This window comes from Rhinoderma darwinii, chromosome 7 (assembly GCF_050947455.1).
Source record: "Rhinoderma darwinii isolate aRhiDar2 chromosome 7, aRhiDar2.hap1, whole genome shotgun sequence".
NCBI lineage: Eukaryota > Metazoa > Chordata > Amphibia > Anura > Rhinodermatidae > Rhinoderma > Rhinoderma darwinii.
The window spans coordinates 129,585,073-129,609,231 of record NC_134693.1 but is presented as its reverse complement, the minus strand read 5'-3'; the positions used below and the strand labels follow the sequence as shown (position 1 = coordinate 129,609,231).

General features: G+C 43.4%; 1 protein-coding gene across 1 annotated transcript in view; it reads left to right on the top strand.

The window, feature by feature from the left end:
• Positions 1 to 24,159, top strand: part of TAFA4 (TAFA chemokine like family member 4) — a 149,900-nt gene that overhangs the window by 64,213 nt on the left and 61,528 nt on the right. The window contains exons 2-3 of the mRNA XM_075832402.1: positions 70 to 206; positions 1,494 to 1,609. Coding sequence (XP_075688517.1) covers positions 94 to 206; positions 1,494 to 1,609 — 229 coding nt within the window. The 5' untranslated portion in view covers positions 70 to 93. The remainder of the gene's footprint in view (positions 1 to 69; positions 207 to 1,493; positions 1,610 to 24,159) is intronic.

The following is a 24,159-nucleotide window of genomic DNA, read 5'->3' as shown; positions in this document are numbered from 1 at the left end:
GGAAAAGAAAGCTTAGCAAACATCACAATTTAATCCTCTAATTGGCGTCTGTTTTGTTTTCTCCTGCAGGTCTCTTATGGGGGAAGACATTTTATGAAATGCAGAACTTGTTACCTGTGGATGCAAATGGGATTTTGGAGCAAGTTTGAAGCACATACAAAAATAATTGTGTTTGACTGGAATAAAATTCTTGCAAAGCCCCTAAGGTAAGTTCACTTTGCCGCTGCAGATACGTTAAGGGAGCAGGAGGCCGCAGTGGAGTCTCCTGAGTGACACTGGGAGGGCCGCAATCTAATGTGATTTTAAGAAATTTCTTTATATTCATTGTGGGGTAACATTTTATATTACTATGAGGCTGAATATAAACCTGGTAGGTCTGTAAAATGCCTCCATAAAACTGGTTGCCAATCAAATTGATATAAATTATATTTTTTATTTAAAGGGGGTTTCCATTTATTTTATTTTTTTTTAAAATTCATTTTAAAGCTCTCCTGACCTGTCTTTTCCAGTAAATATCTGAATTCCTGGTAAAATCACCATTCTGGATCATTCTTAGAACTGTATTTTGTGTAGTTTTTCTGATATTTCTTCTATGACAACTGGGTGTTACCATTCCCCTAGACTTAAAATGACCATTCCCCTTGTCACTGGGTTGTGTCCTTACACACTGTGACACTGTCCAATCAGGAGCTTTCTATATACTGTTTTATTATTCAATGTATCAACATTATGCAGTAAGCTCCCCCTAGTGGTGACTGCAGGTAGCCAAAATCTTATATTTTAACTCTGTAGGGGAGATTTATTAAGACTGTGCCAGTCTCAATAAAAAAAACAAAGTTGGAGTAAGATGTAGCAAATTTATTAAAATCCACATGCCTCTTAATATATTTGTTACATCTTCGGCTGTCTGTGGGACACTGAATTCAATTCTGCCGTAAATTATAGTAAATGCGTCGGGCCGCGAGTGGTCACGGCACCTTTTCATAAGGTAAAAGTGGCGGAAATGGCCCAAAAGTCGTAATTTTGGGCTATTTGCAACATTTCTACCCCAGAAAACTGGCATAGAGACATTGTTAACGTCTGTGCACTTTTATATGTGTATGTGTGGGTATATCTAGTTTTGTATATGTTTGTGTGCATTTTTGCTTATGTATGTCCGGGTATATTATGTATTTATTTATGTACACATACGTGCATGATGTATGTGTGTGCATTTTTGTATAGGTCATTTTTTGCATCAGTGTGTATGTGAATCTATATATCTGTGCGTGTGTGTGTGTGTGTGTGTGTGTGTGTATGTATAAGTATATACCTGCATATATGTATCTATGTATGCACTGCCATGGCTGAAGCATTTTGTGTGATGCCCCTTGATTTCTACACCCATGTTCCAATTACTAAGTGACACTCTTGATATATATGTGCCCCCCGTCCTCTGCCGTAGTCACGGACTGTCATTTAACCCTATTTTTTCTCTTCTTTTCTGCCTTTAGGATGAGATTCAATGCCAATTCAATGCTTCTGACTCACTGGCTCATCTTGGCCTATGTCTTAATGGTATGCTGTAAAATGTTGTCAGCCTCCAGCCTTAATTCCCGAGGGCACACAGGTACGAAACGTTAAACTCATTAGCGGCTTCTGAGACCAATTAATAACATGTCCAGTCTTTAGCCATGGCTAATTCATGGTCTTGTTGACTATAATAACCTGCAATTGTAATCCGCCCTCCTGATACTTGGCCCCCCAATGGAACGTTCCTTATATTTCCCATAAATCCTGGATTTTTTTTTTCTCCGTGTAGGATCATTTCTTCCCCCATTCATCATTTTGTTTTATGTTTTTCATTTCTTTTTCTCTTTTTTAATCCCCCCATAGAGATGTAGAATCCACATTGTATTTTCCTTGTCAACCTTTACCTGTTTATTTAGTTTTATTTTGAAGCAGCGACTCCACCGCTGTAGTAAAATGGAGCCCGGAGCTGAATTATTTAGTATAATTTTGTACACTGTAATGATCTCAGCTACATACTGTACTAGACTCTGCTCCCAGATGGGAAATGACTTAGCATAATGCATGCGAATCAGTGAGGACGATGGCAGCATTAAATTTAGCCCATTTCCTTCGCTAGGTTTTCCACAGCACAACGAGATGATGCAATGAAAGTTTGCCGGCAAAACCTTGCAGAAAATAAGCTCCGCGAATCGTATCATTTACCGTATAGGTTTTACTACTAGGTTGTTTTTACGCTAATTTATATATATTGTAATTTGGGATCAAGCTCGGATTATTCATTGACCCCCCACTAAAATTTGTACACACTTCTACAGGCTCTTAACATTCCTAACCCAGGTGCCCGCAATCAAATACATTAGTACCCCCAAGGCTATGATCATATACTAAATGCATGGTATGAGGACAGTGTGAGTGCCCCCTAGAGACATGACGAGTACCCCCCGGGGTACATATGCCAAAGGTTGAGGGCCTAGGCTTTAGAGGATGCACGGCTGTTCGAATCCGAATTAGGTGGACTCGGCAATGGGAAAGTGTGCAAGAGACTTTCTCTCTACAGCGCTACCAAGGGTCGTGCGAAACCTTTCTTCTATAAGGCCGGATTCCCACGTAGCGTAAACGCTGTGGAATTTCCGCAATGGAATTCTGTGAGGAAATTCCGCAGCGTTTGTAGTAGCAGCAAAGTGGATGAGATTTAGAAAATAAAACGGAAAAAAAATAAAATAAAAAATTAAGCGGAAAAAAAACGCAGCGTAAACGTTAATACCTTGACCTGCGGAATTTAATTCTGCAACATGTCAACTTATGCTGCGTTTTTGTTCTTTTTCCATTGCGGGTTTTCCCCATTGAATTCAATGGGAATGCAAAACCCACAACAGAGAACCAAGCGTTGTCACTTTTGCGACAAAAATCGCAACTCCGGAAGAAAGAAAAATCATATTTACCCAGAACGCCCTCCTTCTTCCTGCAGTCCTGCCTCCTGGGATGATGTTGCATCCCATGTGACCGCTGCAGCCAATCACAGGCTGCAGCGTCACATGGCCTGAAACGTCATCCAGGGATGCCAGAGCGGACGTCAGAGGAGATAAGTATGGACGTCTTTCCTCCGCAACGGAATTTCCATCCGAAAAATCGCACCACAACGTGGTGCGATTTTTCAGACAGAATGTCCTGCGGGTTCCAGGCCGGACACGCTGCGTAATATTTACGCAGCGTATCCATCCTGTGTGAACCCGGCCTAAAGGTGGGGGTATGAGCAATTACCAAGGTGCGGCACCATTTGGATTTTTGCTGTAGAACACCTCTAACATCGAATGTATTAGTCTAAGCCAATAGTGTCCAACCTGTGGCTCTCAAGCTGCTGCAAAACTACAACTCCCAGCATGTTGGGAATGGGAGTAGTAGTTTCACAGCAGCAGGAGCGCAAAAAGTTGGGGACCAGTGGTCCAATAAATGAAGCAATATACTTTTTATATATTGCACGTATCACTATTATGTCCTGCATAATAAATATTTCTATTTTGTACATAGTGATGTCATCTCTAATATCTAGAGAATAATGATGTCATGTTTTATGAATGTGGATATCATTTCAAATGACAGTGATACAATGTCTGGAAAGTATTCATGTCATCGCTAATATTGGAGAATAGTGATGTCATCGAGGAGTTGGAGAATAGTGATGTCATCGAGGAGTTGGAGAATAGTGATGTCATCGAGGAGTTGGAGAATAGTGATGTCATCAAGGAGTTGGAGAATAGTGATGTCATTGAGGAGTTGGCGAATAGTGATTTCATCCCTTATTTTTGAATGTAGTGATGTCATCTCTTGAAAAGTAATAGTCATGTGATTTTCATATTTCATTTGAGAATAAGGACATATGTACCATATAGGAAGCCCAGTGCATATGCTATGAATCCCCTAGGGAAAAAGGGTCCATTTCTAGGTTGGTCTTGTCCCCATTTCAGGTTCTGTCCTGGGTGGTTAGGAGTGTGGTGGTGTCAAGAAGCATTTGAAAGAGACCTAATTTTTATCTTTGCAAGCCTGCCCTCCACCTTTTATGCACGCCAAGTTTAAAAATGTGCAGTGGCAGTGCAGTCTCCACCAGCTTATGGTACAAATAATTCAATGATAAAGGTATTGTAGGGTTAAAGAGGATCTGTCATTTCATAAAAAACAAAACTCATTCTAAGAGTTGCTCTTATAGAACTAAATAAGTCGGGGCTATTGCACTCAATGTCCAGCCCCCGAACTCCATTCATAAGCAAGCATGCAATATCAAACATAGCATCCCTCTACAGATGCCCTCATTTAAAGGGATCCATTTAATGCAGTCTCTATAATCTTGTACTATTAACAATGGCCACTAGAGGGCTCTGCAAGGCCAAAAATAACATTTAAATGTCCCTAATTAGAATCTGGAGTCATTTGTAATTTTAGGTAGTACAATCCTGTATGTCTTATCACTGGCTGCTTTTACTTTCTTGTGCGTTCCAATGTTATACGTCATGCATTATTTAGATATGCTGAAATTGTACTGACCGCATACTTTTAATGAGTGCGGATGCGCTTCGCCTTAGAAACATAAAATGCTGTAAATAAGGAGGTAATCCACCTTAAACGGCAGCAAGTTTGGAGCGCGTCTTTTCCAGCCGAAGTAAGAAAGTGAGTCAAATCCTGATATATTCACCGTTCTAAAATTGTAAATTCAAATAAATATTTACTGTATATTTGGGTTCTTTCCGTTTACACACAGATGGCAGCGCCATGAAACATAATCCTTGTATAAGAAGAGGCATCTGCGGGTGGACCCATAGAAATTGGCATCTCAGTTTTTATTCATAGTTGTTTGATTCGACTCTTAGGCTACGTTCACACAGGGCGGATACGCTGTGTAAAGGACACAGCATGACCGCCCTGACGGCCGCAGGGAATTACGGATGAAAAACCGCAGCGGTCACATGATATGAAACGTCATCCCAGGAGGCCGGCCTGGACGAAGAAGCACAGAATTCTGGGTAAGTATAAACCGCACTGCAGGTCAATTTCTGAGCGTTTTTTTCGCTCATTATTTACGCAGCGGTGGATGAGATTTGTTCAGATTCATCCACTTTGCTGCTACTTTATTATGCTGCGGATTCCCGTTGCAGAAAATCTGCAGTATTTACGCTACATATGAACTGACCCTTACAATTGCTAAATGACCTTCTGATGTGCAGTTCAGGGGCCAGAACGGGAGAATTTTGCCCCCCTACAGGATGTGGCCAATTTTGGGTTTCGTTTTTATATGACATGTTAACCTTATTCTGCGGGTCAGTACATTTATGGCCGGATCGAATTTATTTAGTTTATAGTTATTTCGTTTTTATGTCGCCATATTCTGAGAGCCATGACTTTGACAATTTTGGGGCACCTACGACTTTTTGATCACATTTTATTATGTTTTTTGGGTGGAGGGATGAACAAAAAACAACAATTCTGGATTATTTTTTTTCCAGCGTTCATGTGCAGGTTAAATAATGGAATACGTTTTTAGTTCAGGCCTTTAGAGATGCGACGATACCAATTATGTATACTTTTTTTCTTTATATGTATTTACATAACAAAGCATTTTTAAAGGGGAACATTTTTATTTTGGTGTTTTTTTCCTTTTTTTAACATTTTTTTAGGTATTTTCTTAAACTTTATTTTCCAGTCCTATTAGGGTGATGGACTATGGCCTGAAACCATCTCTCTTATTGAGGTTAATACTAGCTGTATAAATCCAGATACAATTAGCTCCCCCTAGTGGTGGTTGGATGTAGACAGACTTACAGTATATAATTTATCAAGTCAGAAAACTAGAGCTCCCCTATACAGGTGTATCATGACATTTATTATCAGATCAATTTGGACCTAAAAACAGAATAGTGGACAATAGCGGAGTTCTCATTCCCACCCGCTGAAGCCCATTCTGATTTTTGCCCTGTAAGGCCCTGTAATTTCTGTGGAAGTCTCTGTGTACACATTCCAACAGAACAGGTATTGATGGTAGGTTCCCTTTAAGAAGTACTAAAAAGTGGAGTTTTTTAATGTCCTCCAATCATCCTGTGCATTTTTTCCAACATGTTTTCTGAAAAAATGATACCCAACATAAGTGGAACAGAGCATGGAAAGTTTGTTTAGATCCATATTTTTGTCCACAGGGGGCAATAATGAGCACGCACATGCATTTAATTTTAGTGTCATTAATGAATGTAAGTCTGTACAAGAGATATAATGTGTTCACATACATTTTTTTAGTATTATAACTGTTTATTTTTTTTAAAACTTTCCTGGTGTTGGCCATATTGGAGACACACATGTCCTTCCTGCGTTATCTGTTTAGACATGAGAGCAGGGTATGTGTGCTTTATGGCAGCTGCAATGCATGGTAGTTAATGTAATGGTAGTTAAAGTTGCTTCCAGGATGACATAGAGTACAGCGCCTCCTCCAGGAAGACCAGGGAGTGACAGAGTTGCTGCATACAGAGCCTCATCTAGGCCTCCAGCAGTACAAAAGAGCTGTCAGCTTTTTGTAATGGTGGGGGGGGTAGGGAAACGGACAAGTGAGCCCTAATCTACCCGCCACTCTGTCCCTGCCTACTTGCAACGACCCGCCCTAGGCGACGGGGTACAACTGGGCGGCGGTCCCTGCGCTCAGTAAGTGCATGACAAACACGACAAACAAACAAGGGAATACAAGCAAGGGAAATGGGCAGTTGCTCGCGGAAACACCGTGAGCAACAGAGTAGTGAACGAGCCGAGTCAAGCCAGGAGAGTGCGAGGTACAAAGCGAAAAGCAGAAGAGTAGTCGGTAAGCCGGGGTCTGTATGGAGCAGGATCAAAAAGTAGCAGGAGCTGTAGCTGGGCCAGGAAACCTCAAGGAAAGAATTCACAAGCACAGATGGACAGGAAGAGCAGGCTTAAATAGACCGAGGGCGGGAGCTAGCTGAGTCTGGCCAGGTTGCGATAGGCTCTCCCACTCCTAAGCCTGCCAGCCTGAGTGGAGGAAGCTGGTGTCTGTCTCAGGGATGTACACTCAGGTGTTGACTGATTAATTCTGGGAATTAACCCCGAAGCAGTGCCTGGCAGATCCTTTACAGTACCCCCCCTTTTATGAGGGGCCACCGGACCCTTTCTAAGTGGACCTGGCTTACTGGGGAAACGCAGGTGGAACCTCCTGACCAATACCCCAGCGTGAACATCCCGGGCGGGTACCCAAGTCCTCTCCTCGGGCCCGTATCCTCTCCAATGGACCAGGTACTGGAGGGAGCCTTGGACCATCTTGCTGTCCACGATCCTGGCCACCTCAAATTCCACCCCCTCAGGGGGGAGGACGGGAACAGGAGGTTTCCTCGAGGGGGCCAAGGACGGGGAGCAGCGTTTCAGGAGGGAGGCATGAAACACGTTGTGTATACGAAAAGACGGGGGTAACTCCAGCCGGAAAGAGACAGGACTGAGGACCTCAATGACCTTATACGGCCCAATAAACCGGGGAGCAAACTTTTTGGACGGAACCTTGAGACGCAAGTTCCTGGATGACAACCACACCAGATCCCCGACCACAAACAGGGGGTTAGCAGAACGTCTTCTATCGGCCTGAGCCTTCTGTATGCTCTGGGACGCCTCTAGGTTCTTCTGAACCTGGGCCCAGACTGTGCACAGATCCCGATGAACGACCTCCACCTCGGGATTGTTGGAACAACCAGGTGAAACAGAGGAGAACCGTGGATTAAACCCAAAATTACAGAAAAAGGGAGAGACCCCTGACGAGTTACTGACCCGGTTATTAAGGGAAAATTCGGCGAGGGGAATGAAAGAAACCCAATCAAATTGACAGTCAGAGACAAAACATCTTAAGTATTGTTCTAGAGACTGATTAGTCCTCTCCGTTTGGCCATTGGTTTCAGGATGGAAAGCAGAGGAGAAGGACAGATCAATCCCCAACTTATTACAGAAGGCTCTCCAAAACAATGAAACAAATTGTACCCCCTGTCAGAAACAATATTGACGGGGACCCCATGGAGACGCAGGATGTGTTTGATAAACAAGGTAGCCAACGTCTTGGCGTTGGGTAGTTTCTTGAGGGGCACAAAGTGGCACATTTTACTGAAGCGGTCTACCACCACCCACACCACCGACTTGCCTTGGGATGGAGGCAAATCGGTGATAAAATCCATGGAGATATGTGTCCAAGGTCTCTGGGGAATGGGCAACGAACGCAGTAAGCCCGCTGGTCGGGACCTGGGAGTCTTGGACCTGGCACAAACCTCACAGGCGGCGACGTAGGCCTTAACGTCTTTAGGCAAACCAGGCCACCAATAATTTCTGGTAATGAGGTGTTTGGTACCCAGGATGCCTGGATGGCCAGATAGTGCGGAGTCGTGATTTTCCCTAAGTACCCTTAGCCGGAATTGCAGGGGAACAAACAGCTTGTTCTCAGGAAGGTTCCCAGGAGCTGAACCTTGATCAGCAGCAATTTCAGAGACTAAATCGGACTCGATAGAGGAAATGACTATACCTGGAGGCAAAATACAAACAGGATCTTCCTCCGAAGGAGGGCTGGCCATGAAGCTACGCGACAGTGCATCCGCCTTAATATTTTTAGACCCGGCCCTATAGGTAACCAAAAAATTGAATCTGGTAAAAAACAACGCCCATCGAGCTTGTCTCGGGTTTAGCCTCCGGGCAGATTCTAGGAAAACCAGATTCTTGTGGTCGGTAAGGACCGTTACCTGGTGCCTAGCCCCCTCCAGGAAGTGGCGCCACTCTTCAAATGCCCATTTAATGGCTAAAAGTTCGCGGTTGCCAATATCATAGTTACACTCCGTGGGCGAAAACTTCCTAGAAAAGTAAGCACAGGGGCGGAGATGGGTGAGGGAGCTGGTACCCTGGGACAAGACGGCCCCCACTCCCACCTCGGACGCGTCAACCTCCACAATAAATGGCTCCCTTTGGTTGGGCTGAACCAGCACGGGGGCCGAGATAAAGCACTTCTTGAGGGTCTCAAAAGCCTGGACGGCCTCAGGGGGCCAATGGAGGACATCAGCACCCTTGCGAGTGAGGTCCGTAAGAGGCTTAGCGACGACCGAGAAGTTAGCAATAAATCTCCTGTAATAGTTAGCGAACCCCAAAAAACACTGTAGCGCTTTCAGGGAGGCAGGTTGGACCCATTCAGCCACAGCCTGAACCTTGGCAGGGTCCATGCGGAATTCATGAGGAGTGAGGATTTGACCTAAAAATGGTATCTCCTGTACCCCAAATACACATTTTTCGATTTTGGCAAACAGTTTGTTTTCTCGAAGGACCTGGAGCACTTTCCTGACATGCTCTATGTGGGAGGACCAGTCCCTGGAAAACACCAATATGTCATCAAGGTACACTACAAGAAATATCCCCAGATAATTTCTCAAAATCTCATTTATGAAGTTCTGGAAGACCGCAGGGGCATTGCACAACCCAAAGGGCATGACGAGGTATTCGAAATGGCCTTCGGGCGTGTTAAACGCAGTCTTCCACTCATCCCCCTCTTTGATGCGAATAAGGTTATACGCCCCCCGTAGATCCAATTTAGAGAACCATTGGGCCCCCTGAACCTGATTAAAGAGATCAGGAATCAAAGGAAGGGGATACTGGTTCCTTACCGTGACCTTATTCAGGCCACGGTAGTCAATGCATGGCCTAAGACCCCCATCCTTCTTCCCTACGAAGAAGAAGCCAGCACCTACCGGAGAAGAAGAGGGACGAATGTAACCCTTGGCCAGGGATTCCTGGATATACTCCCTCATGGCTTCACGTTCGGGACAAGAAAGGTTAAATATCCTACCCTTAGGAAGCTTAGCTCCTGGTACCAATTCGATAGCGCAATCGTATTCTCTATGAGGCGGTAATACTTCGGAGGCCTCTTTAGAGAAAACATCAGCGAAGTCCTGAACAAACTCGGGTAGCGTATTCACCTCCTTAGGGGGAGAAATAGAATTAACAGAAAAACATGACGTACAACATTCATTACCCCATTTGGTTAGCTCCCCAGTATTCCAGTCAAACGTAGGATTATGCAACTGCAACCAGGGAAGACCTAGAACCAAATCGTACGATAATCCCTGCATCAATAGTACAGAGCATTGCTCCAAATGCATGGAGCCAACAAGGAGTTCAAAAACAGGGGTATGCTGTGTAAAATAACCATTAGCAAGAGGAGTGGAGTCGATACCCACTACCGGAACAGGTTTAGGCAAATCAATCAGAGGCATAGCGAGAGACATAGCAAATTCCACAGACATGATATTAGTAGAGGACCCTGAATCCACGAAGGCACTGCCGGTAGCAGACCTACCACCAAAAGAGACCTGAAAGGGAAGCAATATCTTAGTACGTTTCATATTTACGGGAAATACCTGTGCGCCCAAGTGACCTCCCCGATGATCACTTAGACGCGGGAGCTCTCTGACAGCATTCTTACGCTTGGGACAGTTGTTTACTTGATGCTTGACATCCCCACAGTAGAAGCAGAGACCATTCTTCCTGCGGAATTCTCTACGTTGTTGAGGGGACACGGAGGCCCCGAGTTGCATAGGTATTTCTGAGTCTTTAGGGGAGAAACGAAGCAACGGGACTTCGGGAGGCATCATGGGGGAGTCGGAGGAAAAAACACATAAACGTTCACGTTGTCGTTCCCTGAGACGTCGGTCAAGTCGTACCACTAAAGCCATAACCTGGTCTAAGGAGTCAGAAGAGGGATAACTAACTAGCAGGTCTTTCAGGGCATTCGACAGACCCAACCTAAACTGGCACCTTAAGGCAGGGTCATTCCACCGAGAAGCTACGCACCACTTCCTAAAGTCAGAGCAATACTCCTCAACAGGTCTCTTACCCTGACGTAAGGTCACCAGCTGACTCTCGGCAAAGGCAGTTCTGTCAGTCTCGTCATAAATAAGTCCGAGGGCAGAAAAGAAACAATCAACGGAGGAAAGTTCAGGGGCGCCAGGAGCCAAGGAGAAGGCCCACTCTTGGGGCCCTTCCTGGAGCCGGGACATAATTATACCCACCCGCTGGCTCTCAGAACCTGAGGAGTGAGGCTTTAAGCGAAAGTAAAGCCTACAACTCTCCCGAAAGGAGAGAAAAGCCCTCCGGTCACCTGAGAACCGGTCGGGCAACTTGAGGTGGGGTTCAAGGGGTGCGGTGAGGGGAACTACCAAGGTAGCATCAGGCTGGTTGACCCTCTGAGCCAGGGCCTGGACCTGTAGGGAGAGACCCTGCATTTGCTGAGCCAGGGTTTCACGGGGTTCCATAATGGTGTCAGGGACCAGGGTAGACTAGGTATAGGGCTTGTGAATTTGTAATGGTGGGGGGGGTAGGGAAACGGACAAGTGAGCCCTAATCTACCCGCCACTCTGTCCCTGCCTACTTGCAACGACCCGCCCTAGGCGACGGGGTACAACTGGGCGGCGGTCCCTGCGCTCAGTAAGTGCATGACAAACACGACAAACAAACAAGGGAATACAAGCAAGGGAAATGGGCAGTTGCTCGCGGAAACACCGTGAGCAACAGAGTAGTGAACGAGCCGAGTCAAGCCAGGAGAGTGCGAGGTACAAAGCGAAAAGCAGAAGAGTAGTCGGTAAGCCGGGGTCTGTATGGAGCAGGATCAAAAAGTAGCAGGAGCTGTAGCTGGGCCAGGAAACCTCAAGGAAAGAATTCACAAGCACAGATGGACAGGAAGAGCAGGCTTAAATAGACCGAGGGCGGGAGCTAGCTGAGTCTGGCCAGGTTGCGATAGGCTCTCCCACTCCTAAGCCTGCCAGCCTGAGTGGAGGAAGCTGGTGTCTGTCTCAGGGATGTACACTCAGGTGTTGACTGATTAATTCTGGGAATTAACCCCGAAGCAGTGCCTGGCAGATCCTTTACACTTTTATTAAATTCTGATCCTTGTAATGATAATATGACTCTTCTTACCCCATCCTGTAATGATAATGAGATGACTCCGTCCCAGTCTACACAGCAAAGCTGTATAGTGAGCTACAGAAAATGTCAGTGTGCGCTCCAGTGGCCACTGTGAAAATTGCAATACTTCAGGAATGTTTTATATGAATAATCACACAAAAAAATTTCAATTAATTTTATAATAACTTTATTTAAATACTATGTCATTTTGTAATGATAAATTCCCTTTAAGAATATTTACTTGACCGTTTTCGTTGCTAGGATCCATACGGCTCGTGGCATTTCTTCCTAACCTTCTTGTGACTATGACATTGTGTATTTCTCCTTTAAGGAAATGTTTCATTGTGAATAATTATACAGATCTTTGATTAATACCCTTCATACACTCATTGTGTAATCTGATTGATTTCTAAAACGTAGTAATAAATGAAGACATGGTTCCGGATCCAGCCTCAGCGGCACATGCTATTATTTTAACTTGTATAAATAGTCGCCCAGATTTGATTAATCTCAGCAGCATAATACTGAAAACGACGCTTTCCACAATACTAAGGTGACCTCCTGGTAAGACTAGAAGGAAAAAGTTACATTTAATACCATTTGACTTTATTCATTTTAAATAGACATTATCATTTGTTACTGAATAGCCATTTGCAGCACAAACACATTTGCAATTTTTTCTCACTCTCTATTCAATTCCCATTTGGATTTTTTTAAAATTTTTTTATTTGAGTACTTTTACCGTCCCCACCTTTTTATGACTCACCTCTGCGATGCTACCGAGACCCATGGGGACCTTGGGCATGGAGAAGGTCAGCTGCACGGAGTAAATACAGACTTTTGTTGTGAATATATATTATAACCTTGTCCGCTCATTTTATACAGATTCACATGAAGTAACCGCGCATTGTTAAAAAATAAATAAATAAATACATACAAATATATATATATATATATATATATATATATATATATATATATATATATATATATATTTATATATATATATACATTACGTATTTCATATCATTGTTTAAAATGATTTTCCCCCTTGGACAATTGATTTTTTTTGTAATTAGGGTCCTTAGAAAATAAGCTGGGACCATCTACTGTAATTTGCAATGGAATCGGACAGCAAGTGTTCAATTCCCCTGCAGCGCCTCCACTGGGGAAATGAAGTATTACATGGTGTCCATTGAAATTAATGAGCTGTCCGTGTAATGCATGGACATGCCAGAGACCCCTCTTTATGACATCCATATGCCCTCCTGTTGGAAATACCCCCCCTTAAAAGAACACTCTGTGCAAAACTCAAACACTAGGTTATACCCAGGGAAGGGCATGAGGGGGCGGAGCACGTCACAGGGAGTTTCTTTGGTGTTCTTTGAATTCCTGTGTCCTTTACCACCCACTTAGGCCCTCCACCAGGCACAGCATTGTGTATAAGGTTTGTCCGGAGTGTTCCTTTAAGTTTTATTTATATAAGACTGGAAATTTCTTTAATACAAGAACAGGATATGTCTCTGTCTTATTGGTGTATTATATTAAGGAAACCTCCCAGTGCACATATTATCTAACTTTTCAAGGTCAATTTTCTACAAATGGAACTGATTGGAGTCTATTTTGTCCCGCTGCAGCGTAGCACCCATGATACCCATAGTGACGCTGCCATCAGTCATTCCTCCTAATGGCATTGTTTTTGACACTTGTCCATTCATGGACAAAAAGACTCATGTGTTTAATTCCGTAAGTAATGTGATAACTGCTAATTAATATCCCCTGTCTAATTGATTACTTCTAAGTAAGAGCAAATACAGTATTGATCAGGTATTGAGTGACCAGCAGAGAGATGTAACAGATGACTGAGCGCTGGCAAGTTCCCTATAACGACATAATGAATTGTAGGACATTATTCTTCTTTGAAGTCTCACATTTGGGATGATGAAGTTTGTTGTAAGGCACTCGTCGTGTTATAAAAAATGAAGAAGTAAAGCAGCAATAATATTTATAGACTACAGTGAAAAAGCCCCAAATTACTTGATACCCAAAAATATATAGGTCATCAGTACGTATATCATTGGTGCTGGTCCGACACCCGGACCCCGCACCGATCAGCTGCTCCTGGCACCGGATGTTATTGCACAGTATGCAATGCTCGGAGCCGGAAGCAGTTGGCTCCGTACATTGCATAGTGGCCGTGCTACCGAACTGCAGCTCTGCTCCTATTCACTTGAATACAATACTGCAGCTTGGCCACTATTCCGTGGCCGGAGCCATCTGCTTCCGGCATGGACGTCCGGTGCACCGAGGCAGCCGGAGCAGCTGATCGGTGCAGGGTCCGGAGCAGCTGAGCGGTGCAGGGTCCGGTGGATAGGTCATCAGTTGTCCAGTAGAGGGCAACCCCTTTAAAGTCAATGGGTTCTGTCCAGCACCGTGGGTCTCAGAACCGAAGGTGCAGTTTGAGGCATTCCTTGGTGGAATTGTTGCGAGACATGATATTTTCCAGGATTTTTTTATTCAAATGTTGGTACCTGTGTCTACCTGCATGATATCTGCGTCTCTCCACGCCCAATGTCAGATCAAGCACGGGAAGGGAATTATAGTGACCTTTTAATTGATATTTGTTATATATTTATTATATATATATATTATTATATATATTTATTTTTTTTTACTTTTACAGTAGGTTCACAACAATTGAGTTTTATATACTTTTTTTTATGGTTTCCGATAATCCAGAATATCGGATAATGCCGTATCAAAGGTCTTTTACTGTATATTTAAAGATCGATATTTGGTTATTTTCCTATGCAGCACTTTTTAGTTCTGTCCTCATTTTCTTTTACATCAGTATTTTTTTTAGCATAGTGATTTAATTTATTTTTCTTGTTGTATTTACATAAATACAGGACGTTTTGTTCGTCTGTAAGATTAAATTTTTCATACAATATTCTGAACATGATCAATGACTTTCTTTATATGAGAAATATAAGCCAATAAATAGCTTCTTGTACATTCACAAAGTATTCCAGATATAAAGAGAATTTATAGGGTAACTAAACGTTCCACAAACTTCTGACATGTCACAGTGACATGTCAGACATTTTGATTGGTGGAGTCCAAGCACTAAGACTCCCACCAATCACTAAGGCCCCATGCACACGACCGTAAAATCACCTGTAATTACGGACCGTAATTATGGTCCATAATTACGGGCCCATTCATTTCTATGGCCGACGGACACCTTCCCGTATGTCTACGGGGGGTTGTCCGTGCCGTAGAAACCTGCCGAAAAAAATAGGACATGTCCTATTTTTATATTTTACAGACCGTGCTCCTATACTTTATAATGGGAGCACGGCTCGTAAAAACGGCCGGCCGCAGCTGTTTACGGCCGGCCATGCCTGTAATTATGGATCGTAATTACGGGCACGGTCGTGTGCATGAGGCCTAAAACGAAGTGGCAGAAGTGCTCGAGTGAGCGCTCAGCCGCTTAGTTTCTGTTCGGCTTTTTCCGGTAATACGATGTATCGGAGTACGGGCTCATAGACTTTATATTAAGTCTGTACTCCGATACATTTATTTCCAGAAAAAGCCGAACAGACACGAAGCGGCTGAGCGCTCACACGAGCACTTCTGTCACTTTGTTTTAGCGATTGTTGGGGCTCTCAGTGCTCGGATCCCACCAATCAAAACTTCTGACATGTCACTATTTGTTGAACGTTTAGATACCCTTTAATGAAATCCAACTCCAAATCCTTGAGTCGTCTTCTGTCAAGCAGTTTCCTGGTTGTATCTGCCATGATAACAAACCATAGGGATCGTCACCCAGCTTTCCGAGACCTCTAAGAGGCAGATTTGCAGCAGTATATGGATGAGGTGGAACATAATTAGGCAGATTTGTCATTTAAGAGTCTGAGCAGACTGGATGACAACCTCTGTGGGAGCAGGAAATGTTCCTTAAAGGGGTTGTCCACTTTGGACAATTTTTTGTTTTCGTTTGTAGGTCTCTGGTAGTAAGTTGATCACAGGGTGTCCTGCTGCTGCAACCTCCAGTGATCAACTGTAATCTGGAGGAGAGCCAGCAGTAAGTGTTTAATTCTCCTGCAGCGCCACCACAGGGGATATGAAGTATTACACAGTTCTTATTGAAATCAATGGGCTGTCCATGTAATTTATGAATGTGCCGGGTCTTCCAGAGTAAGATATACTCTTTGTAGCTGCTCTCCACTCTGGCTAATAGATGAGTGTCCTAAAAGGAGGACCACCTCTATTAACTCAATATTTTATAACAGGTTTTTTTAAATTAGTTTTCTAAAACAGACATTCTTTTTAAATCTCATGTAATTCAAGGGCTGTAAATTATATCTGCATTTCTTGTAGACTTGTGTTCGTTTTGGAATATATCAGTTCCCTTGTCTCCTACATAAATCTGAAGGATGTGAACAATTAATACCCGATCGCTGTCGCTTGCCTGAAAAGTCGCTTCTGTCGTCATTTACTGCTTCCATCTAATCGCCTTTACAAGAAAAAAGTGACAGCGGGCCGAGGGCTTTGAATTGTAAACGGTGAGATTAAAGATGCCTTGTAAGTTTTCAGCCAGGCAATCTCTTCTCATCAGCCGAGCGATGATATATCAGTACAGCCATGTAAGCAACAATTCTCAATTTTTCCCATTTATGGCTGCAATCTTTACGAAAACTGACGGGTGGAAGAGAATTATGAGCGGGAAACTTCAGAATGTGGACTTTTTTTTATTGTTAAATATCTGAGATACTGGAGGGGTGTAAAAGATTGCTGACTATTATGGGGCAGGATGGTTCCGATTTATTAATATTAGTACTACAGTGCCCAACAAACTGCTGCAAGAGAAAAGAGAACCACAGATGTAGCAGAATTGAGTTTGTTAATGTGGCAGAGTTGAGTTAGATGTGGCAGTGTTGCGTTGGTTGAATGTGGCAGAGTTTAGTTTGTTAGAAGTAGGAGATACGAGTTTGTTTGATGTAGTAGAGTTGAGTATGTTACATGTATCAGTGTTACGTTTATCAGCTATAGCAGAGTCAAGTTTGTCATATGGCAGTGAAGCTAATAAGGTAGCATCCTAGAATCAGGGGCATACACAGAAATCATAGATTCCTACAGCAAAACTTAGAACAGCTCCACTAAACTTTTTGTCCACTGTAATCTTTAGCGTTCTGGTTTTCAGATGTAGGAGGATCTCTATTACGGACGCACCACGCGAGCCTAGCGCCAGTATTTCTCCCAGTACAACATGCAACAGATTCTAATGCAATCTATGAACCATGCCATTGTTTTCTGACACTCTCAACGTGGCGATAGTTTTTCCTAAATGAGTCACATAAATCAACTTTAAAGCCTTGTCCACTTTTTTAAACACACTCCTATGTGTCAGAAAAAGTTGGGCTGGTGCTTCATAGATATGGAATTCAGCCTGACCACCAAATTTTTTAATGTATTACCATACATGAATAGATCTAATCCCCTGCTTCCTTTCACAAAGTACATTCTCAAACTTTTTCTGCCTTCAGCCACCGCTAGGGGGAGCTCAGTGCAATCGGATTTATACATTAGATCTGTATGCAGTGAGCTCCCCCTAGTGGCAGCTGCAAGAAAAGAAGAGCAGTTCAGAGAGGTCTGTCTTTACAAATAAGTAACCCACTGCCTGAAACACCCATTTCTTTGAGGTGAAACATTGCCTTGCTTCCTATCAGTTACATGTGAATATTAATATTAATGAGCTGCTTAATTACAAAGTGAATCTATAGAAATACTTGATCTAATTCCTATTCATTACATATTAATATTCACACCACTGAATTGATTACTTGTCAATATCTCAATTAGCAACATATCAATGTTCCTATTGATGAATCAGTTACTTAATTCTTATTCATTACACATCAATATCACTTCTTTCTAACAATTTGATTAAGTACACGTGCCCTAAAAAGAAAATATAGGGTTGTCTAAACCAGAAACCCTCTGAGTATTTTGTAATTCAATTTACCGGTGTAGCAGAGCTGAATTTGTCATTTGTCATCCTTCTGTGCACCATGATACGAATAACGCTGCTACATTTGTAGGTATTACAGCTCGATAATTTATTCCAAAATCATATCCTCTAAGTTTTTTTTTATTGTCTTGAGTTGGATCTGATTTGTGACTATGATGTAGTTCTGCAAAGGCGCTAGGGACCCCTTCTCCAGTACTTCCATGTGAGAAGGGAAGTGACAATCAGGGTGTCACAGGCATCATGGACTGTTAGCTAGGCATCATGCTGCATTTTTTTTTCATGTTAATTATTAGGAGATATCTGCATAGCAAGCAAGTCTCCACTAGATGGAGCTTTAGAGCCTACTGCATAATATTTTTTGTCTAGTTCAATGCATACAGTATGCAGTAAGCTCCTAAGCTCCCCCTAGTGGTAGCTGGTGGTAGCAGGAATATTATAATTTAAAGGGTAACTAAATGTTCAACAAACTTCTGTCATGTCATAGTGACATGTCAGAAGTTTTGATTGGCGGGGTCCAAGCACTGAGACCCCACCAATCACTAAAACGAAGCGGCAAACGTGCTCATTTGAGCACTGAGCCGCTTTATTTCTGTTCGGCGCATCGACTTTCTATTGAGCCCGTACACCGCTACATTAATTTCCGGAAAAAGCGGAACAGAAACGAAGCGGCTCAGAGCTCACATGAGCAGTTCTGCCACTTCGTTTTAGCGATTGGTGGGGGTCTCAATTGTTGGACCCGACCAATCAAAACTTCAAAAGTTTGTTGAACGTTTTGTTAACCTCTAAAGGGGTTTTCCCATGAGGGACATTTATTACATATCCACAGGATATGTCATAAATGTCAGATAGATGCGGATCCCACCTCAGGGACCCGCACCTATCTCTAGAATGGGGCCCCCTAATCCCCGTTCCAGCTTTTTGTGCTCATGCTGACTCCCAGCCATTTGCTCATTACATGGTCGGGACATAGTCGGGAGTTACGGAAACAGCGTAGCTCAGCGAGTTACACTGTTTCCGTAACTACTGACCATGTAATCAGGAAGTGGCCGGGAGGCAGCGTAAGCACAAAAAGCTAGAACGGGGATTAGCGGGCCCCATTCTAGAGATAGGTGCGGGTCCCAGAAGTGGGATCCGCTTATATCTGACATTTATGGCATATCCTGTGGATATGTCATTAATGTCCTTCATGGGAAAACCCCTTTAACTCTGCCTATATCCCACAGATCACTGCTGATTGTTGGGATCCCACTAGAGGGGCACCTGGTGACCAGTTTCCAGTTAGTGACCCGTCAAAGAAAAAGGGATTGCCCAGAGCAGACATCATTTTTAAACCTTGGCATTCAACAATTGTTTTTGTAGATTTGAGTAGTCCGGGTTCGATCATGTTAGGATCAATCATGCTCATATGGGCTCATAAATAAATAGTCTTGGTATCATCCCCAGGAGATATCAATGTCACATTTTCTATAGATACCCTCAGATTTTCATATAGGTATCAATGCTAAATAGCAGTAGCTTCATTAATTAAATAATGGATGTATATAAACTATACAGATATGTGGAGACTTCATATAGCACATACTGTGCCGTTCTCATTTCCCTCTCAGTTTCAGTAGAAAACCTAGACGGAGCGTTTTACACCAGGGTATAGAATGACAAATCAAGAGTGTCACAGCTGCCTTCACACTTTGTGGCCTTTCCAGCCCATAACAATAATGCTGTGAAATACTTAATAGAACCATAAAGCCAGCGAGTCCCTGTCCAATCTATTCTTCTCGTAACCCGCAGGATATGACGATAAAGTTACATGTCCAAAGTCAACTGGAAATCTTGAAATGAGATCTGCAGATTGTAAAGCTGGAACAGTAGGCTGGGATTGACAGCGCTCCTTCCTAGGACACTAGGAAAATTGTTGCTATTTAAAGAAATTTATAAGAAAATTGGGAGTATTTTTTCCTATACAAAGTCTGAAATTGGAGGAAATATATAAAAATGCATTATGGAACAGAAATGACCTAAAAATGGGGTAAAATTCACTTTTTCCTGTTAATTGTGCATACTTCATTCCTGTTATACTACAAAAACTCACTCAAATAATGACTCAATCTTTTTGTTAAAAGGGTCCCTCTACTATAAACTGATCACGGAGTGTCCCGTTGCCGGGACCCCCAGTGATCAACTGTAATCTGTGGTGAATTTAGCATTTTCTCTGCAGCACCACCGCAGGTGAAATGTAGAATTACACAGTACCCTTTGGAATAAATTAGAGTTTTATATAATGCAAGGGCAAGCTGTGTCCTCCAGAGTGAGAGACCCTCTTTGTAGACAGTCTCCTCTCTGACCCATAGATAAGAGCCCTGAACGGGTGAACCTCTATTAATTTAGAATGACCTAATTGGGTATTTGCAAATGTGTTTTCTAACCTAAACAGCCCTCTAAGTACAAAAAAGAATAATAATAAAGTAAAAATTAGTAAAAATAATTTACAACCCACTATTTTAATTATACAAAATTAGTTTTTTAATGATTATTTTCATTTGCTACATAATGTCTGCCCTAAACCACCTTCTCAGTTCCATGATTTCTTGTTTAGTCTTAGTGCAGTTGCACACGACCGAGTGCCAGTCCTGACGTTTTCCATGGCATCCGAGTGGCACCCGATAGTTTTCATTGATTCATGGCGGGTGAATCGTGTCTGTGAAAACTGAGCCGACTCTTCTATCCGTGGAAAGATAGGACATATCCTATCTTCCCACGAATCATGGACAGGATGCATTATAGTTCTGTTTCCTCAGTGTGAGGGACCTAAACAAGTCTGTGCAGTAAAGTGAGGCAGTGTATTGTATAGTATGTAGAACTTCCTGTCACCACATCTGTAGCTCAATGTAATGGAGTGGTAGTCACTCAGACAGGAAGTCAAGGGCTTGCTAGGCATTTTAGGATTACAGAAATTGAAGAATATGCAAAATGGATTCATAATTCATAAACATGCGCGTTGTAGGGGGCGCCATTGGGAAGCTGGCAGTGCCAGAAGACATGCAATCCAGCAAAAAGGGTCAGAACGGAACCTTTTGCCCTTAGTTAAAAAATTCCTAGCAACATCTCCGGTGTGTCTAAGGGCATGACCACACATGGCGGAATTCCTCCGCAACTGTCCGCATCAATGCCGCACAGAATCTGCGTTGCAGATTCTGCAGCGGATCTGCACAAAATGTGCAGAAAATTGATGCGGACTGGCCGCTGCGGACTGCAGGAAAAGTGCTTCTCTTCTCCCTATTCAGTGCAGGATAGAGAGAAGGGACAGCACTTTCCCTAGTGAAAGTCAAAGAAATTCATACTTACCGCCCGTTGTCTTGGTGACGCGTCCCTCTTTCGGCATCCGGCCCGACCTCCCTGGATGACGCACCAGTCCATGTGACCGCTGCAGCCTGTGCTTGGCCTGTGATTGGCTGCAGCTGTCACTTACACTGAAACGTCATCCTGGGAGGCCGGACTGGAGACAGACGCAGGGAGTTCTCGGTAAGTATGAACTTATATTTTTTTTTACAGATACATGTATATTGAGATCGGTAGTCACTGTCCCGGGTGCAGAAACAGTTACTGCCGATCGCGTAACTCTTTCAGCACCCTGGACAGTGACTATTTACAGACGTCTCCTAGCAACGCTCCCGTCATTACGGGAGCCCCATTGACTTCCTCAGTCTGGCTGTAGACCTAGAAATACATAGGTCCAGCCAGAATGAAGAAATGTCATGGTAGTAAAAACAATACGCTCCGCAGCACACATAAGATCTGCGGACTTCATTGCGGAATTTTGACTCTCCATTGAAGTCAATGGAGAAATTCCGCCATGAGTCCGCAACCAGTCCGCCACTGCTCCGCAACAGACAGAGCATGCTGCGGACACCAAATTCCGCTCCGCAGCCTATGCTCCGCAGCGGAATTGTACGCATCGTGTAAACGAACACTGCTAAATTAAAGTGAAAGTCAATGGAGAAACGGCTCCGCTGCGGATTAACGCTGCGGAGTGTCCGCAGCGGAATTTAAGTGAAATTCCGCTATGTGTGAACCCGCCCTTATTCTTAAACAAAAATACATCAGACTAATATCTTTATAAAATGTTTATTATATATATATATATATATATATATATATATATATATATACACTACCGTTCAAAAGTTTAGGGTCACTTAGAAATTTCCTTATTTTTGAAAGAAAAGCACAGTTTTTTTATAAGAGGATAACATTAAATTAATCAGAAATACACTCTATACATTGTTAATGCGCTAAATGACTATTCTATCTGCAAACGTCTGTTTTTTAATGCAATAGCTACATAGGTGTATAGAGGCACATTTCCAGCAACCATCACTCCAGTGTTCTAAGGGCATGCCCACACGTGGCGAATTTCCTCCGCAACTGTCCGCATCAATGCCGCACAGAATCTGCGTTGCAGATTCTGCGGCGGATCTGCCCAAAATGTGCAGTAAATTGATGCGGACTAGCTGCTGCGGACTGCAGGAAAAGTGCTTCCCTTCTCTCTATCAGTGCAGGATAGAGAAAAGGGACAGCACTTTCCCTAGTGAAAGTAAACGAATTTCATACTTACCAGCCGTTGTCTTGGTGACGCGTCCCTCTTTCGGCATCCAGCCCGACCTCCCTGGATGACGCGACAGTCCATGTGACCGCTGCAGCCTGTGATTGGCTGCAGCCGTCACTTAGACTGAAACGTCATCCTGGGAAGCCGGACTGGAGACAGAAGCAGGGAGTTCTCGGTAAGTATGAACTTCTATTTTTTTGACAGGTTGCTGTATATTGGGATCGGTAGTCACTGTCCAGGGTGCAGAAACAGTTACTGCCGATCGCTTAACTCTTTCAGCACCCTGGACAGTGACTATTTACTGACGTCTCCTAGCAACGCTCCCGTAATTACGGGAGCCCCATTGACTTCCTCAGTCTGGCTGTAGACCTAGGAATACATAGGTCCAGCCAGAATGAAGAAATGTCATGTTAAAAAAGTAAGACGCATCCGCAGCACACATAACATGTGCATGACAGCTGCGGACTTCATTGCGGAAATTAGAATCTCCATTGAAGTCAATGGAGAAATTCCGCCATGAGTCCGCAACCAGTCCGCCACAACTCCGCAACATCCATTGCATGCTGCGGACACCAAATTCCGCACCGCAGCCTATGCTCCGCAGCGGAATTTTCAGCCTCGTCTAAACGAACCCTACTAAATAGAAGTGGAAGTCAATGGAGAAACGGCTCCGCTGCGGATTAACGCTGCGGAGTGTCCGCAGCGGAATTCAAGAGCAATTCCGCCACGTGTGGCTTTGCCCTAATGGTACATTGTGTTTGCTAACTGTGTTAGAAGGCTAATGGATGATTAGAAAACACTTGAAAACCCTTGTGCAATTATGTTAGGACCGCTGTAAACAGTTTTGCTGTTTAGAGGAGCTATAAAACTGACCTTCCTTTGAGCTAGTTGAGAATCTGGAGCATTACATTTGTGGGTTCGATTAAACTCTCCAAATGGCTAGAAAAAGAGAGCTTTCATGTGAAACTCGACAGTCTATTCTTGTTCTTAGAAATGAAGGCTATTCCATGCGAGAAATTGTCAAGAAACTGAAGATTTCCTACAACGGTGTGTACTACTCACAAACAGGCTCTAACCAGAGTAGGAAGAGAAGTGGGAGGCCCCGCTGCACAACTGAGCAACAAGACAAGTACATTAGAGTCTATAGTTTGAGAAATAGACGCCTCACAGGTCCTCAACTGGCAGCTTCATTAAATAGTACCCGCAAAACGCCAGTGTCAACGTCTACAGTGAAGAGGCAACTCCGGGATGCTGGCCTTCAGGGTAGAGTGGCAAAGAAAAAGCCATATCTGAGACTGGCTAATAAAAGGAAAAGATTAATATGGGCAAAAGCACACAGACATTGGACAGAGGAAGATTGGAAAAAAGTGTTATGGACAGACGAATCGAAGTTTGAGGTGTTTGGATCACACAGAAGAACATTTGTGAGACGCAGAACAACTGAAAAGATGCTGGAAGAGTGCCTGACGCCATCTGTCAAGCATGCTGGAGGTAATGTGATGGTCTGGGGTTGCTTTGGTGCTGGTAAAGTGGGAGATTTGTACAAGGTAAA